The sequence below is a fragment of the Botryllus schlosseri genome, chromosome 7 (genome assembly GCF_051294905.1).
Source record: "Botryllus schlosseri isolate E-star chromosome 7, Bs_hap1, whole genome shotgun sequence".
NCBI lineage: Eukaryota > Metazoa > Chordata > Ascidiacea > Stolidobranchia > Styelidae > Botryllus > Botryllus schlosseri.
In genome coordinates this window covers 21,474,782-21,493,900 of record NC_137242.1, presented here as the reverse complement: position 1 = coordinate 21,493,900, position 19,119 = coordinate 21,474,782, and the positions used below count along the sequence as shown (strand labels likewise).

Here is a 19,119-nt window from a genome sequence, read left to right as displayed (position 1 = left end):
TCAATCAATCAATCAATCTCACGTGCCCTGACAACACACAGAAAACAAAAGCTGCAACGACACTGACAAGATTCCGTGAAATTGTGGAAGTGGCGATCGATCGCCTCCGATTCAAGGAATCATGTTGAGTCCCTTCGACTGCACCACACCAATCTTGGGGCCTTTGCAGTAACGACACAGAGTCTCTACAACACAGGGTTGTAACCAAGTCACAAGACTCCGAGTCACAAGTCAATCTCACTTTTATAGTTTTGACTCGAGTCAAGTCGAGTCATTTTCAATTCGCCACCGACTCAAGTCCGAGTCCAAGTCGTCGAGCAGAGGTTCGAGTCCGAGTCCAACTCATTGTGTTGACTGCTCAGTTCTCAGTTAAAATCTTGTTAAACCCGCTGTTATAACGATGTTTGGTGATATCGAACGGTTCACATTTATAATATAATAATTGTCCTCACTTTTAATAGTTTCTAGTCGCATTTTGAAGTGCCAGTACCAATTGACGAAGCCGAAATAGGGTGGTTACTTTACTATTCTTCGAAATTACAATGGAATGTTGGTCTTGGCCGTCTGAGTCTCGGGAGTCATATGATTTGGTTCGAGTCATGCGCAATGACTCGAGTCCAGGTCGAGTCAATACACAGATTGACTCGAGTCGAGTCGATCATTTCCGCATTTTGAGAAAATGACTCGAGTCAAGTCGAGTCATGAGAAAATCGTGACTCGAGTCATCACAACCCTGCTACAACATCAACACCAAGTTACGAGAAAGTACAAGCGTGCACACGGTGTGCAGAATTTTCAAGGAAAAAATGAACCGGAAGCCAGTTATTCAGAGTGGTGGTCAGTAATGAAGTACCTCTACTTTTTCGAAGTACTCAAGCAGTTTTTGTCACTTGCAGTACTTGGTGAAGTAAATCTAACCCAGAAGTGGGCCGTGCTACAAGACGGCAGCAACGAAATAAAAATGAAGAAAATTGGCCTGGTGTAAATGAACATAAAAAAATAGCAACTGACTAAGAACGAGAACCACCGAATTACAAATGAGCCACGTATTATTGGACACAGCGTGGGCATTTTAAAGACGGGGTTTCGGATTTGAAGTTGGAGACGTTTCGACCCCAAAACCCACCCCCGGCTACACCATTGTTGGTAGTGATGAATCTGAGCTAGCAATGGCTGCAAGAACATTACGCAACTGAACACTGGTTTCACGATTCACGCGTTCTCTAGTCGATCTAAAACTTATCATTTTTTGAATGCGCAACTAAAATTAGAGCTACTCACAAATTCATTAACTAGCTCAACTGGATCTGTAGTCTGTACAGGTCAGACCACGCACCTCGTAACCTACTTTCTCACTAGCGGCCGTGCTACAAGACAGCAGACACTGGAGTAGCATGACCATGTCGTCCAAAACAGCATGAATACCAAACCGACCTACAAGTCTTAGCAAGTAAGAAAACGCTCACAGCCACAACACAACCATTTTTATTATAAGAAGCACATGCCATAGTCGGGGGCTGTACATTCACAGCAATAGTCTCCAGTACCAGTCATCGTTCGACAAGACGACGTTTGCATTCTTCATCAAAACAGGAACTGTGAAGCGTAACCAGCTACAGTCCAACGAATGCTGTGTGAAGAGTTTCCGAATCAAAACTCAAACTGCATTCAACTAGCGCTGTTTAGTTCTTCGGCACTGTACGGGCTGCTGTTTTGAACGTAACTGTTGCCGAGGCCGTACAAATGCCCAGAGTACTTTGAATCGTCGATGTGATCTTCGAAAAACATCTAAACCGTAAAAAGGGTCGCACAAATGTTACAGTTGGCTACGCACGATGACAATTGCTTCATTATATAGGATTACTCAGCATAATGAAACGGTGTCCCTGGGATGGGGTTGGATTCATCATTAATCATTTCTACTATCCACAAATGATCAAGTAGCTATACATCTACAACTACATGTACTATCGAGCAGAGGTGGTCAGTAACGAAGTACTTCTACATTTTCAGATTACTCAAGGAGATTTTGGATATTGCACTATTTATTATGCTTATGCTTGGTTATGCTTTTAGACAACTTTCACTTCTACATAACAGTAGTTTTTTTGAGCAAAACTACGCCTACAACCAGGGTTATATCCATTAACCAAGTCACAGGGTTCCGAGTCATAGTGTGTGACTCGAGTCCGAGTCGTGTTCAACTCACAGGATTTCGTAGATGGCCCTTCTGAGTTGGTACACACTCGTCCAAAGGAGAGATATGCAAATAAGCCAAACCACACATGCAAACTATATGAATGTTTGCGTATCAGACAACTATTCAGGCTGTTTAGAACATGGGTGTCAAACTTGGTTTTCAACTGCAATGCTTATTATCAAAGCATATTGCAGATCATAAAAAAGGTTCATGTAGCAACGGAATGGACAAAAACACGATGGGCCGCCAATTGCATACAGCTTTAAACCACTATACCAGTAGCTCTAACGACGATATAAGTTGTCATATTTCTATGCTACGCCCTTTGTTTTTGTCGTGACACGGCGTTGGCCCTGCATATTTGCTGAGGGATGCAAGAGATTTAACGGTAAACGCGGACATTGGAATTTAATTCATTGTTTTAAAATCACGATTCGGGGTTCTCTGAAGAAAAGAATAGGTAGGCTATAGCGGTATACAACATTACGGCCAAATATATATTTGAATTCTATTCTTCGTGTAACTCAGTGGTTCTCAACCGGGGGTCCACGGAGCATTTTCAGGGGGTCCACGAGGCCTCGAAATAGTTGATAACCTATTTTTTATTTTTTTTATATTCGGAAAATCATGAGGCAGTTTCACTTCATTACTAGTAAAACTCCAGAGCTCACATCAACAGAATGACCGTCTGATATGAAATATCCTACTGTGCAGACTCATTTTGATTGTTAAATTGCCAATAGCCTATGGATACAAACATTTTGCTGTTTAGAGATGTTTGGTTGGGGATTGTGGGGAAAAAAGTTGGATGAGTAAGGTCAATCACGGTGAGTTCGAAATGTTTACCAAAATCCGCTTTCTCCTGTGATAAACATAACCATTTTAAGCGTTATTATTACACTCGCCAACCACCTATATTTATGGAAATAGATTTTCAGCACTCGTTCATAGCAACTCCAAGGCACGGATTTTCATGACACGACCATGTATTTCAAGAAATGCAGTTGCAAAATTCGCTCTGTAATAATAGAAGACAAACCAATTTTTACATGAATAGTGTGATTTTATTTTCGAGTAAAGTCATTTTGTTGCTGTTTATCACTAAGCCTACAGTTATCATTTGCACAAGACACATGTCGATTGCACGATAATTGAGCTAAATTTCAACTAAAACTTTGTGGGGGTTCGCGGGGTTTGTGACGGTCCGAAAGGGGTCCGCGAAGACAAAAAGGTTGAGAACCACTGGTGTAACTATTATATTGTCCACGTACTTTACATACACCGATTCCGCATTGGTGTTTTCGCCTCTGTGACTAATGTCATCGACATGTTCCTAATGGTGCCTAGCTAGAGTGAAACCGAAACACCGCTGTCAGATGGTTGCTTTCTTGGGAAATTATTTCCTGGAAGTATTTCTACTACTCGAGTAGTTTTTGCCTGCTTGCAATACTCACTCACGTGGATGTTTGTGGGCTACTACCATTTCTACTAAACAATTTTTAGGCAAAATTATTAACTCTTTACACTTTAGACCAGGGAAGGGAAAACTACGGCCAGCGGGCCGCATGCGGCCCGCAACACCTTTCTGTGCGGCCCGCGAGAGTCTAAAGAAACTCTTTTTAAATATTGATAAAATGAGTACTAAAAATCGAATTAATGCAGGGACATGATTACCTTCTCGTTAGTATAATTCACCATGATAATTCTAAGACAGTGGTTCTCAAACTGATTGGCGCGCCCCCCTTGGGGGCGTGAAAGCATCTGAAGGGGGGGGGGCGAAGTTGGGATCGACTGAAAAAAATTTTCGGGCTCCGCGCGAATTCCACCCAGTTCATAGATATTGCTCTGTGTTTAGTCTGAATTACATATGTAAAAATATCTCATCCACAGTCGTTACCTTCCATGCCCTCAAACTACCCGTTAGGTTTCCTAGCATCCTAGTTGCTTTTTGTGATATGACGATAAGGGGGCGCGAAATCTTTCACCATCATGAGGGGGGCGCGTCTTAAAAAGATTGAGAACCACTGATCTGAGGTAAATACTTAATATCATAGCGGAATAGCTTCAACGAGATTGACATACTTTGGATCACGAGTGGGATTTCAGATCGGCCACTCCATTTTCAATTATTTCGGTGATGTGCTAATAAAAAAAGATTCGGATGTGTCCTAGGTATATTCGTTGTCTGTATGCGTAGAATTGGGGTATTTATTTTTTATCTACACATAGCAGAATCGTGTTTCAAGCTAACATGGTATATATAATCAAATATGGCATATATATAATCAAATATCAATATTGCGTTTTAGTTTATAATCCCAATTTTATATAGTGCGGCCCGCGAATAGATTCAGATGTTGAATGCGGCCCGCGAGCTCCAAAGATTGCTCACACCTGCTTTAGACTTACATGATTTTGGGATAAGTTCACTTGTTAATGAAATTGCCACCCCCCCCCCTCCCCCAATAAATAGGCTTCTATTTCAGACTACTTACACTTGAAGTAGTGACAACATCGTGAGCTGATAGACGACAGCTCAAAACAACACAAGAGCCCGTTTCAGATGTCTTCGGAATATCGCAATTTGGTAACTGGCAAAAACATCGCGGCACCCTACCTCTCTCATCTTGAAGAACAGTTGCCCGGTCAAAAGACTGTCACTACCGGCTTGATGCTGGGAACCGATCCTGTCTAGTTCCAGCTGTTGCGCTACCTCTTGAAGACCGCCCTGAACAGAAGTTCATTGAGTTGAAAGCTAGTCTGAATTAGAGCTGGGTACAATGATTCATGTAGTAGGATGTGAACCGAGTATCAATTGAGATCATTTTTTCGAGTAACGACAAAATGCGCTTCTTTTCCATTGGAGTTGATTTATCAACGAAAATTATAGGCCCACATTCAATCAGGGTTGTAACCAAGTCTCAAGGTCCCGAGTCACAAGTCAATCACATTTTTTGTAGTTTTGACTCGAGTCAAGTCGAGTCATTTTCAATTCACCACAGAGGCAAGTCAAGTCATTTTCAATTCACCACCGAGTCAAGTCGAGTCATCTTCAATTAACCACCAAGTCCAAGTCAGTTGATAGAGGGTCGAGTCCGAGTCATAGTGTTTTGACTCGAGTTCAAGGCCAAGTAATTGTGGCCACTGCTCAGTTTTCTGTTTAATCCAGTTCAACCCCCTTTTTCAAACTCTACCCGAGTGATATAGAATGGCTTGCATTCATAATATCGTAATTTTCCTCAATCCCAACAGTTTCTGGCCCTAATTTCAAGTATCAGTACTGATAAACGAAATGTCAATAGTATGGTAACTTTATTATTGTTCGAAAGTACAATGAAATGTCGCTCTTGGCCGCCCTAGTCTCGCGTCATATGACTCAGTTCGAGTCATGCCGAACGAGTCGAGTACAAGTCGATTCAATACAAAAATCGCATTTTACGCATCTGAAAAAATGACTCGAGTCAACAAAAAATCGTGACTCGAGTTATAACAACTGGTTGCTTTCAATATTATTATCCACAGTGGAAGCCTTGAAACCTCGATCACAGCATGCACCTAGTAGGCCTACATGGCTATTCACGTTACTGAAAATTACATGTCTGTGGAGTCGCGATTAGCCAACAGTGTTGGGATGACTCTAGTCATGACTTGACTCGAGTCAACTTTTTGGTATGACTTGACTTGACTCGAGTCACATTGTAAAAATGACTTGACTTACTCGGCGCTTGAGAAATGTGGATCGACTCGTGACTCGGAGCAAAATTTACGAGTCAATTTCAAGTCATCAAATAAACGGCGTCGATTAAATCACTGTATCTTGTTATGTACGAATAGTTGGCGATACGCCGGTGTGACTTGTAAGAGCAACCAGTCATTCACGGATTGTACGTTTCACTGATCCTCCATTGTCCCATCACAAATTGAATGAAAACGAAATGATCCCAGCTTGCGTTAATGTGCTAACAATAGATTAATCTAATAGCAGCGTATCTCCGTTCCTTAGACGACTCTGTGCATACATTACACAGTGCTCACCTTAAACAACACTATATTTAAACCGAGCGAATATACTTTATGCCTTTATATTCTCGCGGATGTGTACGGGTAGTGTACTGAACCACACCACTTTGTTTCAACTTCTCGATGCTTCGTATTCGATCCACTATTTTGACTGACTACTTTATTGGCAGTTCTACGCGTGCGTGAGCGATACAACCAGGCGCGTAGCCAGCCGAAAAATAAGGGGGGGGTTTGAAATAAAAGGGGGGGGTTTCGATTTTTTCCAAATTTAGTAACGTAGCATTGACTCATTAGGGTTAAGTACATGCGATGCGTAAATAACGATTATACAACATCCCCGTGTTGGCGATTATAGGCGTACGATAAGCTTTTCGACGAGTCCGGAAGTGCTGTTAATTAGCGACTCCCTGATCTGTCGTGAACAATGAAATACGCACGCGTCGAACATTTGAATACGCGCTCCTATCAACGCGCTGAACAATTAAATTCGCGCGCTTGTCAAAGCGTCCAACAATTAAATACGCCCGCTCATCAATGCGTCTTGCGTCTTACGTAGCCTCGGCGACGATTTAGGCAAGTAAAAATGTACGAGTTTTTATCGAATATGTGCTACAATGACGCCGATTTCAGGTGGTTCAAACCTTTACCTCTTATAACTCAAGTCTACTGGACTATAGCTGAAGACTAGTGGAAATCAATTACGCATGTACGCACGCGTCGAACATGATTGCGGACATTCGATGTCATTCAGTTACGAGATGTAACTCTTTAAGCACAATCGCTAATCAGCATATACTTAATAGCATTTTATCTAAGCCATCGCGAAATAGGAGCCAAAGCATAGTAGGCCCAAGACGCGGTAGTTAGGCTTGCGATATCTTTAGTACGAGGCCTATTCCAGATGCGATTGTGTAGGCCTACGAAGATATCGAGCACACCAAGCCAATGCAGATGTGATTGTGAAGGCCAGTGACGATATCGTGCGCCGCGGGCCTATTGCAGATGTGATTATTCAAGCCAGCGGAATTAGGCTTGTTGGAGACGCGGTAAATCAGGCTAGTAATGATTGCCGAACACGCGACAATGAATGACCTGATTTCGCCAATCATCTCAGCGGGAGATCGTGCCGCGTTACACTGTGCAGTGCAATGCGCACAGACGAATCTCGCTAATTAGCAATACGTCTTTCGTTAATTGGCCGCGCCTTTCGTTAATTCGCCGCGCGCAATACTGATAATAGGACTTATTGAATTGCAAACGAGTATTAGCGTCATTTAAAAAGAGCAAGGTTTCGCGTTAAAGGAGGGGGTTTCGCGTTTTTAAAGGAGGGGGTTTCGACCCCCGAAACCCCCCCCCTGGCTACGCGCCTGGATACAACGCCATTTTTATATATAATTTACTTTCTATTCGTTATTTGATTCAAGATAAATGACAAATCATACTGTTTTTCACACAGCTAGCAAAATGTATTGACTCGGCAACATCAGTCATACTTCGAAAATTCAGTTTGACTTGAATCGTGACTTGACTTGACTCGACTTGACTCGAGTCACCTCCGAAAAACGAGTGACTTGACTTGACTCGAGTCAAAATCCGCAATGACTCGAGATGACTCGTGACATGAAGGTAGTGACTTGATCCCAACACTGTTAGCCAACAGCATTGTCACGACGAGGAATGAAGGAGACTTGGTCTAAAATTCCCAAAATGTAGGAACTGGCATTACATTGTTAGTGGCCGCATAAAGGTCATTTGAAATTTCCACTTCATTCATACTGTTATGATGATATAATGAGTGATGTAATCAAATCAGAGATTTTTGTTGACTCGACTTGACTCAAGTCCTTTTTTGAAGGCGTGAAGTGACTCTGTTCGAGTCAATTTTTGTTTTGACTCGACTTGTAGCCTACTCGGTTATTGCGCATGACTCGAACCAATTCATATGACTCAAGACTAAAACGGCGGAAACAGATATTTCATTTTAAATTCGAACAATAGGCTAGTAAAGTTGCCACATGATTGGTAGGCCTATTTCATTTATCAGACCTGATTCTTAGAAAATAGGCCAGAAACTGTAAGGACTGAGGAAAATTCCAATATTATGGATGCCAGCCATACTATATCACTTAGGCTGAGGTGAAAAAAAGGGTTTGAAATGGATTGAACTGAAAACTGAACATAATGACTTGGACTCGAATAAGTGAAAATGACTCGACTTGACTCGAGTCAAAACTACAAAATGAGATTGACTCGTGACTTGGTTACAACCCTGATTCAAATACTTGACTCGAATTGCAGACTAATGCCCGATACAAAATCAAATCACTCAATGCCTGGTCTCTATCTAGCTGTTGAAACGATCAACATACCTTCAGATTTTTGCAGCTCTTCATGAGGTATTTGACGTCGTAAATATTTGGAAAGAATATGCCGATGAGCTCGAAGAATTCGCTTTCTACCTGAGGCAGGGTGTTGTTTGTCAGTATCTTGAGAAGATAACCGAAGTCGTATCCACTAAAAGAGCATAGGGAAAAGGAGGAGTTAAATCGGAATTACTGTGACGTTGGACCTCTGGAAATGGGTCTTCGATGCTTTGCAGGGAAGTCGAATATGACAATAGCCACAAGTAGCCTACAGTATACAAAATAACATAGTTGAGGTGATGATAGTAGCTTAATAACCATGACCATTCGAGGCAATTATCAACTGCAACGAGTCGCATGAAGTAGTGAGGGTTGGTTTTGTCCAGTAACGAAAACATACTTTCGTACACCAATAGTCATATTTCAACAACGAAAATTCAGTTTCAATACTCCATTTCCACGGTTGCAGCCTCAAAACCTCATTTGGCCATATCTACGCATCGCAAAACATGTTGCACAAGGCTACGAATAGGCCTATTCATGGACTGACAATTTCTGCAAGTACTGATCAACCCTCACAATGGTCACAAAGTGAACAAAGCGCTACGGAATAGTCATAGTTCAGAAATGCAAATTTGATTTGGATGATGTGTAACAGGTATGATTTTTCTTGCGGTTGCGAATATAAATTTGAAATTTACAAGTCATTACTGTTATTACGCCATACTAGTGTGAAGAAGGCTATTAGAATACTCCACACAACTTGAAGATCAATACATAAATCATTCAGATGGGCTACAGATAGCCCAAGTGATAAATGAAAGGCATCTTTGATTGCCAAAGGACTGGAGTCACCGACAAAAAGTGGTATGATTTCCTAATCACGCACCTCCGCCATTACTCTGGAAGGAGATCATTAAATTGGTTCGATCTAGTTATCAAGAGCTCAAGTCCACTGCTCCAGCTGATATGGACCAGCGATTATAGCAAGTTGAAAAGGCCAATTCTGTCGATTCACAGAGCCTAAGTCACCTTGTCGAATAACTAACAATAAATCTAGGTCAAAAGTTGTATGGGTGCTTGAAACAAAAAGCCAGAGCTCAGATGCACTTTTTACAGGAACGTAGAATGTCACAATCTCTACCTGTGGAACGTCACCCATTTGACCTCGTCCATCAATACGATTCCAGAGGTCATCAACAGCTCGGCAAAATACAGCGGTTCGATTCCTTCTTCTTCGTGTTGCTTGAATTGTATTCCACTGCCTTGCAAAAGGTCTATCGATTCTTGAGCGTACATATCTTCACTGGAAAGGAAATTAGAGTTGAAATACAGTGTGATTAACAATTAATATATTCCTAGGTGGGCAATCCCGCCTTTCCCTTCTAAAATGCATTATGACAACTTATTTCTCAAGGTACCTTGTATTGTATTATTAGACTTATGTAAGCCAACCAACAGGAAGGCTAATAAGTGCTGACTATATTAATCATGAAAAATAGTCCATCAATGCTTCCATTAAGAAAAATTCAAAATGGCACTTATTCATTCAACAAATAATAGACTACTTCAACAAGGCTGGAGCAGAGAATGGACCACTCACTTCAGGCTGAACTTAAAATTAAATTGCCAAGTCGACACGCCAGATGGTTTATCGCCTTTTTCATTCATAAATGAGAGTCCCAACTGAATGATTTTCAGCATATCAACATTGCACTTGAGGAGTTGATATTGGTAATCCGCATTGCTTCGAAATTCACCAATGGGCCGAGCAACAACGCCCGGGAATTCTGTGTCCTGTAATGCATCACATAGTAAAGAGTTATATACATTTTATCTAAATGTTTGGAAAGTTATGCTTGTCAAGTAACAATGAATTTCAATGTGGAATTTAACAACATGGCCCGAAGAACCATCAACAAGAGTTGTTACATTTATATTACGTTTAGCCTACTTGTTACAGTTGCATTTTATTTGAAATGTTTGTAAAATGATGCTTGTCAAGTAACACTGAATTTCAATGTAGAATTTAACAACATATCACAAGAATCATCAACCATTCAAGTTAACAACCACCCACAATTCGCTTCTGGAAAAATAATTCTTTGTCATAAAAGACCTTATTTTTCAGCCACCGTATCCATGATAAGGGGTAATAAAATGAAGACTTCATAATTTTCAGTGAACCAGTCTATATCATTCGTGAACCATGATACATATTTTTATATATTATAGCTGTAATGTGCAGTCAACATATAATTCTTTCTGTTACGCGCACTCAGCAACCTTGTAATCGCACAACAAATCATACTGTATATAGTGCTCTGGAAGAACTATTCCACAATTTATCCTTCATAATGCCCACCAAATTATGTAAATTGCTTCAACAGCTAACATCAAGGGAACAAATTGACAGCCTTTCCTTGTTCTACTGATGTCCTAGTTTAAGAGCGATTGCACAGTATGTATATTTTTGAAGGTCAAGTAGCCTAGGAACACCAATAAATCACAGGCAAACTATAATTTTGTTGTAGCCTTAATTGCACTTGTGTTAACATGATAATACAGCTCTATGGATCTATCAAAGATAGCCTATTCTGCCATACAATATTACTCACCATCGACACATAAGGGTAATGGTGAATCAACTTTCTGATCTTCTTATATTCCTCATCAACGTTTGAGTTCCATACTTCAACAATCGGCTCTTCCTTCGTGTTTGAAGCTACGTTGGCCATTTTCCAACGCAGCGAGAAACTACTGCTCACAGCACTTAAATAATGAAATACAAAGCTGCAAATAATTCGGGACATACGTGAATGAGATAGGACAGCAACTGACTTTTGAATGCGATAGTCTTTGTGTGATCAGACTAACTGCGTTAGACGTTACATGTGTTCAATGATCAGTGATTCTGATTGGAAATGAAACAATTCGGGGATGAACATGACCTGCACAAACTCGCCTCAGCGTTGATATAGCCCACAATTATAATTCTCTATTGGCCGTAGCAAAAGAATTTACCTGCGAGGCTGTAGCTAGCTGCTACTGCTGCTAGCATGGCGCGGCCGCGCCGCATTGTCATAGGTCATTTAGCCAGACAAATTACTGGGTTGGATTGCTGATCACCCAAGCTAGGGCTGGGGTGTTGCGTTTGATGATAGGCCATTGCAAAATATCACTATGAAAGCAGTGTTAAGGTTCCTTAGCGAGAGCGACATTCTTCCATCTCATCACATGCAATCATTCATTCCCAACCAATTGCAGTATATCACATAACCCTATATGGAATCTCGGTTCATTTTTTGAAATAAATCCTGCGTGACGAGAGCATTTCTGTATAAAATAATTAAGCAAATCAACAGAAAATCCTGCGTGACGTTGCCACCAATTCCATTCCGGCATATAACGATACCACAGTCACATACATTTGAAACGTAACTGGACATCCCGAGCCAGCACCCACGCATTCCCTCCCTACAGAGCGATTAACCGATTAGTGGGGAAGCCGGTGATACCAGTTTTATTATCCCTGCTGAGGAACCGGGGATTAAACCCATTATCCAATATGAAATCGGTGTCTTGTGCACACACAAAGATTCTACTGACTACACACAGTTGTGACGCTGAGAACCGTCTTGGCACACCAGGATTCCAACCTGGCCAATTATCCTTGCACTTACCGACCAAGTTGAACAGTCAACAATTTACTACTGGTTTGGTTCATTCTAGGGCATATAAGCTAGCCTCAAGTTGTAGACTTGGAAAGTACCTCATGCCGACTGCAATCGTAAATTACGGGGTTGTAACCAAGTCACAATGCTCCGAGTCACAAGTCAATCTCAGTTTCATAGTTTTGACTCGAGTCAAGTCGAGTCATTTTCAATTCACCACCGAGTCAAGTCCGAGACCAAGTCACCAAGCATGGTATTATGACTCGAGTCGAGTCAAAGTCATTGTGTTGACTGCCCAGTTTCCAGTTAAAGGCTTGTTAAATCCACTTTTTGTAACTCTGTTTGGTGATATCGAATGGTTCGCATTTTCGTCATTTTTAGAAGTTTCTGGGCGCATTTTCAAGTACCAGTACGGCAGTATCAATAGACGAAATCCCAATAGTGTGATTACTTTACTATTCCTCGAAATTACAATGAAACGTCGGTCTTAGCCGTCTGAGTCATGCGCGATGACTCGAGTCCAAGTCTAGTCAATACACAAATTGACCCGAGTCGAGTCGAGTCATTTCCGTAATTTGAGAAAATGACTCGAGTCAAGTCGAGTCATCTGAAAAACGTGACTCCAGTCATTACAACCCTGGTAAATTATAGTATATATCACATTGCTCCTAACGTCGGCACAGACAAACACGATAATGAATCACAGCACAGTTGCGCGCATTCTTTGCGGCGCTCCAGCGAACATGGATATATTGTGAGAACCTAACTATTCATGCGCAGCACGGCACCTTATGATCAACAGATTGCTATTATCGTTGTTTATTCATAGTGTCCTATATGGTGTCGACACAGCCAAACCTCACGCCTCAGTGAAATTGCATCACGTCACAATTTCCATTTGGCCACAGGCAATTTGACGGTCATTTTTGACCGGCTTGCCGAGCATTAAATTTGATAAAACAGGTATCAATCGAAAGCTGACTCTGCACTGATTACGAAAATATAAATTTTATTCCGCTCGTGTCCCTGGAACTCCCACAATCAGCCTCGAATTTTTCATTGTTATGGAGATTGGCATTGGGAGGCAACAATGCTGTCTGGCGAAACGAGAGAGTACCTCAAGAAAAAAGGAACCAGACAGCATTGTTCAGCATTGTTGCGTCCGAATGCCAATCTCCATAACAATGAAAAAGTCGAGGCTGATTGTGGGAGTTCCAGGGCCACGAGCGGAATAAAATTTATATTTCCGTAATCAGTGCAGAGTCAGCTTTCGATAGATACTCGTTTTATCAAATTTAATGCTCGGCAAGCCGGTCAAAAATGACCGTCAAATTACCTGTAGCCAAATGGAAATTGTGACGTGATACAATTTCACTGAGGCGTGCGATTTGCCTGTGTCGACAGCATATAGGACACTATGGTTTAATGTTCAGAACAGGGAGCACTCATGCATTCACTAACAAATAACCCAACCGCTTTGAAGGTTCTGGCTTCTCGGGTATAATATATAGACATGAATATTGGGGATTGCAACGTTCCGTTATTTACGACAACGTTCCGTGTTGCGTCGAACGACACCAAACCAATAATAGTTTGCATCGTAAGAATAATAGGCCTTTTGCAGGACTTCGATCACGTGACTAGATACGCATAGCAACAACAAATTGGGTAGCAAGCTACTTTTTCGTGCACCTGACTCAATGCTAAATATCGTGTAGTATATTGTTGATTTCTAGTTGTAAACGTTTCGGAAATTAGTCTTGGAAGTGCGCAGGGATTCAGATGTGTCGAATGTCAATGCTACGCAAAGGATTTAGAATAATTCCGTTAAAATAATTGATATTTTAATCGTTGTTTGGTACATACCCAACATTGATTTGATGACACAAAATTCGGCATTGAAGGAGACTGAGTGATATTTTTGCAGAAGTAAGATAGTTGTAGATAGTAGTTGTTGTTGTTGTAGTAGTAGTTGTTAATTTTTGCAATATTTCGAATGACATCGATCGTGAGCTATGGCGGTTGCATCAGCTTCAACCGGTAGAGGTAAGTACCAGTTTCTTATTCAGTTATATTTTTCAAAAATAATAATTTCATGCACCTAACAAGCTCAGTGCTTAGCCCAAGCTCAGTGGTCATTGCAATACTTCCTGGATTAGATGTCAGTGAACCATGATATTGCTTTATGTGTTTATAACCAGGTACGGTAGCCATATTTCATGTGGTTGTAAACATCGACTACTGCAACCAATATAGTGCCATATGCACCAAATAGATGTAGCTTTCATATTCCAGATTTGTCAGCATTTCCCGATCTGACGTTTGGAGAAGTTGAAAGTTACGCGAAGACAGCATCTGGGTGCGAACATACCGCCAAGGGTTACAAGTTCTTTGCGGAGCCTGGATATATACACAATGTTAAAGGTGTATTAAGTTCAGAGATATTCATAAAATTATGACTACCTTTGCTCTTTTTCATTTGGCCAATTTATAATATTTAGATGTTTTTAATTCCTATATATTGCTGGTTTTTGATTATCATCAATATTGCAGTATCACATGATGTTGACTCCGCCATTGTCACTGCTAAGTGTCACCACTCGATGAAGAAAAACGAGCATCCTCATCAGCTGCAAGTGATGGTGCAACGAACTGGCCCGACAAAATCTATTTGTGGCAACTGCTCGTGCGCTGCAGGCCTAGGAGGCTACTGCAATCACGTAGTTGGATTGCTCTATTACCTGGCACATTGCAAACAACTTGGGCTGCATAGCGTACCAGACTCCGCCACATGTACTGGAATGAAGGAGCGATGGAGTATTCCAAGGGAGCGGAAGATAGGCAATCAAGAAATTGGGGACTACTAGTTAAGAAAATTCAACCTGGAGCCAACTACGATCGGTATATTAAATCAACTCTGTATTCGCCAGCCACCTATTATCCAATTTTCAGTCAAAATCAATATGGCGATTTAAGTCCCAAGTCTCTTGCTGCAACACTAGCACCTGGATTAAATGATTCAATGGAAATGAAGCCTACTAAATTTGGTCATGCGGTGAAGGGCAGCGTGATTTCGTACCAACAAAAAATGTCAGCCGAATATCTGATTAATGACTACTCATGCACTGTCTTCCCAAATTTGCCCCTTCCCGATGCCGGTATCCGCTTCAACAATGCAATATCATTATGTCTTCAGCAGGATAAGCTCGCCGACTTATATGCAATGAGTCTATCTAGAGAAGTGGCCATAGATGTGGAGACAAAGACAAGAGCACAAAGTCATAGCAGTTATTGGACTCAGCTTCGCAAGTCGAGAATTACTGCCAGTAAATTTGGACTAGTTGCAAAGCGTCAAAGTAACTTTGAGACTCTTATCACGTACCTTAATCCATCACGCAGAGTTATTACAGGACCAATGCAGAGGGGGCTGAATTTAGAATCACGGGCTGCATTTATATATGCTTCTAAAGCAAAAAAAGACAAAGTGAATCTTTACCCATCCGGCTTAATTATCAATCCAAAATGTCCCTGGTTTGGCTGCACACCTGACCGCAAGGTTTTTGATGGCACCGTTGAGCTACAAGGACTGAGTCCATTTGGTCTCTTGGAGATCAAAGTTGTTAAAGAAGGCGCTACCGACTTCAGGAATGTAGCTTACATTTTAAAAGATGTAGATTCCAATCCGATCAGACTCAAAAGGACCAATGACTATTATTATCAAGTTCAGTGCCAATTAGCATTGAGTGGTCTTGACTGGTGCGAATTTTTTAGCTATGTGAGTGACGAAACTTTTTTCATTGAGAGGATTATGTTTGATCCTGCATTTTTTCAAATTGCCAAGGATAATGTTGACAAATTTTTCTTCGACTATTTCTTGTGAGCTGCATAATAGGCCTACCCAATGAATACAGAACAAAACTTAATAAATTCCATTTCTTTCCATGTTTATTCAAAAATTCAACGAATATAAGTACAATATTAAGCTCAACGAAAATGAAAGTAATTGTGAACAAAGCTAGTCATCCTGATGAATATTGTCGGCAGTGACAGCATCATCTATCTCTTTAATTAATGGGCCTTGAAAATTGGTAAGCAAACAAGCCACTGTATAAAGTTGATTAACTGAACCAAGGGTGTTTAATGGTATATCTGAATCAAAAATGTGAAATTCCTTGATCCTTCTTATTGCTCGCTCAACGTGAATTCTAATTTTAGCAATGGCCTTTGTTTTCAAGATGTCATCTGGTGAAAACTGGTTCTGATGGCGGAGATAAGGAGGTAAATTCAGTGAAACATTCCTTTTGTTAAGCATAGATTGAATGTCAAACCCCTTATCTGCCATGACACTGTCATGAGGCTCAAGAAGCTCTAAAATTCCACTGCATCGTGTAATTTCCCTGTCTGATATGGAACCAGTATAAAGGCTCGATACGAATGTTATAGCTCCGTGGGGAGCAATCCCAATCAAACCCTTCAGGGTTGTGTTCGACTTATAGGATGAATACATCTGTGATTGCAGTAACATGGATGAAGGGACCTGAACGTATAGCTCAGTGCAATCAATAATGACTCTAGTTGATGGATAGAGCTCTTGGAAACTATGTGGCATAAGTTCATTAATGCAATCTCTTGTTGGCCAAATTGGCTGATTGCCTAACAAGTAATATAGAAAGTTGGCCCAAGTTACGATTTTTCTACTAACAGTAGACGTGTGGATGTTAAACCGCTGGGACAGGTCAAGTTCAAAAAGTCCAAGCCTTATCCGAACACAAAATAAAAATAGCTCATCTATCAACTGCAGCTTGCGCACGCCTGGTCTAGATTTGCCTACTCCAGAAGCATACACATATGTCATAGTGTCCGCTGTAGGTTTTACAAGCTCGAAAAATAGTGTAAAGTGCTCATATGTAGGGAAGCCTGTATAAAATTTGATCAAATGATTGTCTTTCGAGAAACGTTCCAAACTAAAACGACTAATTCTAAGACTAGTTTCGAGCTCTTGTATTTTTTCACTGGTTATAGTGGCTGCGTCTTTAAGATCACTAATCTCAGATTCCCTTTTCTCAACATCCCGCTGAGCAAGTTTAAGTTGCTGCAGTAAAGCAGTGTTCTCTTCCTTTACAGCCTCAAAATCTCTCTGCAGTTGAGACGACTGTTCTATCGCTGCATTAGACTGCTCTGTTCGTATCCCATTGGAAGAGCTGTAGACACGAAAAAAATCGGTCAATGTCACTAATAATGTTTAGAGCTGAATTCTAATCTAGCAATAGTATACTCTTTGACGTTTGAAGCTTCTACTTGCTTGAGATAATGCTAATATGTTTATTGTGCTTACTGCTCGCCTTGCTCACCTACAACCTAATTAGACCCACCTCGGCCTGCCTCTAACAATCTTTCTCCTCGGATTAACTGGGGTTGACCATTTGAAGATAGATGGAACAGATTGCCTTTTTAGCCAGCGTCGGCCAGCTCGATCAGGTGGTGCAAAATCTTCTTTAGAAAAATGGGCCGAGCAAACTCTGGTCCCATCTGTAATCTTAAAAATCGACGTTAAAAATAAACACTGTGAATAATAAAGGTAAACAATGTTATGTATATTTACCATAAAGTTTGCGCCAACATCTCGTCTTATTTTCCAAATCCACTTGGATCGAAGTTGCGGATCCTTTGGAAAACGATGAAACGTAAGTGAGGCACTGGAACGACCATCATTGCAACATTGCGGAACGCAACAGTGTCGTGCACTGGTTCGTTTAGACTTGGTAGCAGGTTCTGGCCAAACAATATTTTCGATGTGATCAGCCACATTGTTTCAAGATCTTGGCATTAAGCAAATCATCAGATCCAGTAGAATATGTTTACGTAGTCACTATACTCACCAAGGCTAGTTCCAGCTGCTTCAGTCATTCTATCCAAAATCAGGCGTTACAGCAGCCAAATAGTATTCGTTAAGCTTGATAACACTCTTACGATACAATGAATACCAATTACTCTGCTTCATGTGCATGAATGTAGGTACATATGAATGATGCAATCATAGTTATGTTCTGTAATACGACTACGTTACCGAGGGAGTTCTGCGGTGTTTTGGCGGAATCACTCTAAATCCTTTGTTGATTATTGACATCTAACACATCTAAACCCCTGCGCACTTACACGACTAATTTCTGAAACGATTACAACTAGAAATCAACAATATACTACACGATATTTAGCATTGAGTCAGGTGCACGAAAAAGTAGCTTGCTACCCAATCTGTTGTTGCTATGCGTATCTAGTCACGTGATCGAAGTCCTGCAAAAGGCCTATTGCGCTCGAAAGTCACGTGACTTTTCAGCATAGCAACCACCGTCTGGGGCCAAGCGCGTTTCTGGTATCATCTTTTCTGCGACAGTAATGCATTTGTATGTCGCAATTTCTGCTACTGCGCTGGCCTTTGCTGTAACATTATGTGTTTGTGTTACAGGATTGATTTTTTTTCGTGCAGATAGATGACAATGTATAGTATTCAATTAACATGATGGAATATAGAGCAGTTTAAGATAGCCTATGTCAAACAAGTAATTCCAAGGTTTAGTACTTTCATCTGGACCTACTAACTATTCATCGTATGGCTGCAGCATTATTATGCATCCAGTGTATAGTGTATACTTATCGACACGGAGACAGTGATCAGTCAACATCGGAGATTATTAATATTGTAACATTACCGTACCGTGTTCAATTTGATTTCAGATGGATTTGGTTAAGCTACTTTTACGATTTGCGAGTTCTTCAAAAATAATCCGAATCTGCTCAAAAGAAGTCAAAATGATTTAGACAACGACCATCCAATATCAGCAATGTATGGTGGTGATGGCAA

At 40.9% G+C, this 19,119-nt stretch overlaps 3 protein-coding genes across 5 annotated transcripts in view; 1 reads left to right on the top strand and 2 right to left on the bottom strand.

Moving 5' to 3' along the window:
• The window catches only part of LOC145442920 (uncharacterized), a 263,740-nt gene extending 248,454 nt beyond the window's left edge, over window positions 1-15,286 (top strand). Inside the window, exons 2-4 of one of the 2 annotated variants that reach the window (XM_080320966.1) lie at window positions 14,185-14,303; window positions 14,553-14,681; window positions 14,811-15,286. In XM_080320966.1, coding sequence (XP_080177092.1) covers window positions 14,273-14,303; window positions 14,553-14,681; window positions 14,811-15,124 — 474 coding nt within the window. In that variant the 5' untranslated portion in view covers window positions 14,185-14,272 and the 3' untranslated portion in view covers window positions 15,125-15,286. The remainder of the gene's footprint in view (window positions 1-14,184; window positions 14,304-14,552; window positions 14,682-14,810) is intronic. The other variant, XM_080320967.1, reaches the window with a different exon arrangement.
• LOC145442775 (CCR4-NOT transcription complex subunit 7-like) lies at window positions 1,469-11,405 on the bottom strand. Its single transcript, XM_080320759.1, has 6 exons — window positions 11,202-11,405; window positions 10,187-10,380; window positions 9,728-9,889; window positions 8,590-8,734; window positions 4,818-4,928; window positions 1,469-1,788 (listed from the first exon to the last, which is right to left on the bottom strand). The coding sequence occupies exons 1-6, from the start codon at window positions 11,394-11,396 to the stop codon at window positions 1,669-1,671; spliced, it is 927 nt and encodes a 308-aa protein (XP_080176885.1). The 5' UTR covers window positions 11,397-11,405; the 3' UTR covers window positions 1,469-1,668.
• Window positions 15,287-16,184: 898 nt separating the features above from the next.
• Window positions 16,185-18,501, bottom strand: LOC145442829 (uncharacterized). 2 transcript variants are annotated; one of them, XM_080320847.1, is made up of 4 exons: window positions 18,137-18,500; window positions 17,860-18,029; window positions 17,630-17,793; window positions 16,185-17,458 (listed from the first exon to the last, which is right to left on the bottom strand). In XM_080320847.1, exons 1-4 carry the CDS (start codon window positions 18,162-18,164, stop codon window positions 16,273-16,275), a joined length of 1,548 nt encoding a protein of 515 aa, XP_080176973.1. In that variant the 5' UTR covers window positions 18,165-18,500; the 3' UTR covers window positions 16,185-16,272. The 2 variants fall into 2 exon arrangements, with proteins under 2 accessions (XP_080176973.1, XP_080176972.1); XM_080320846.1 differs by having other exon boundaries at window positions 17,630-18,029; window positions 18,137-18,501.
• Window positions 18,502-19,119: the final 618 nt, after the last annotated feature.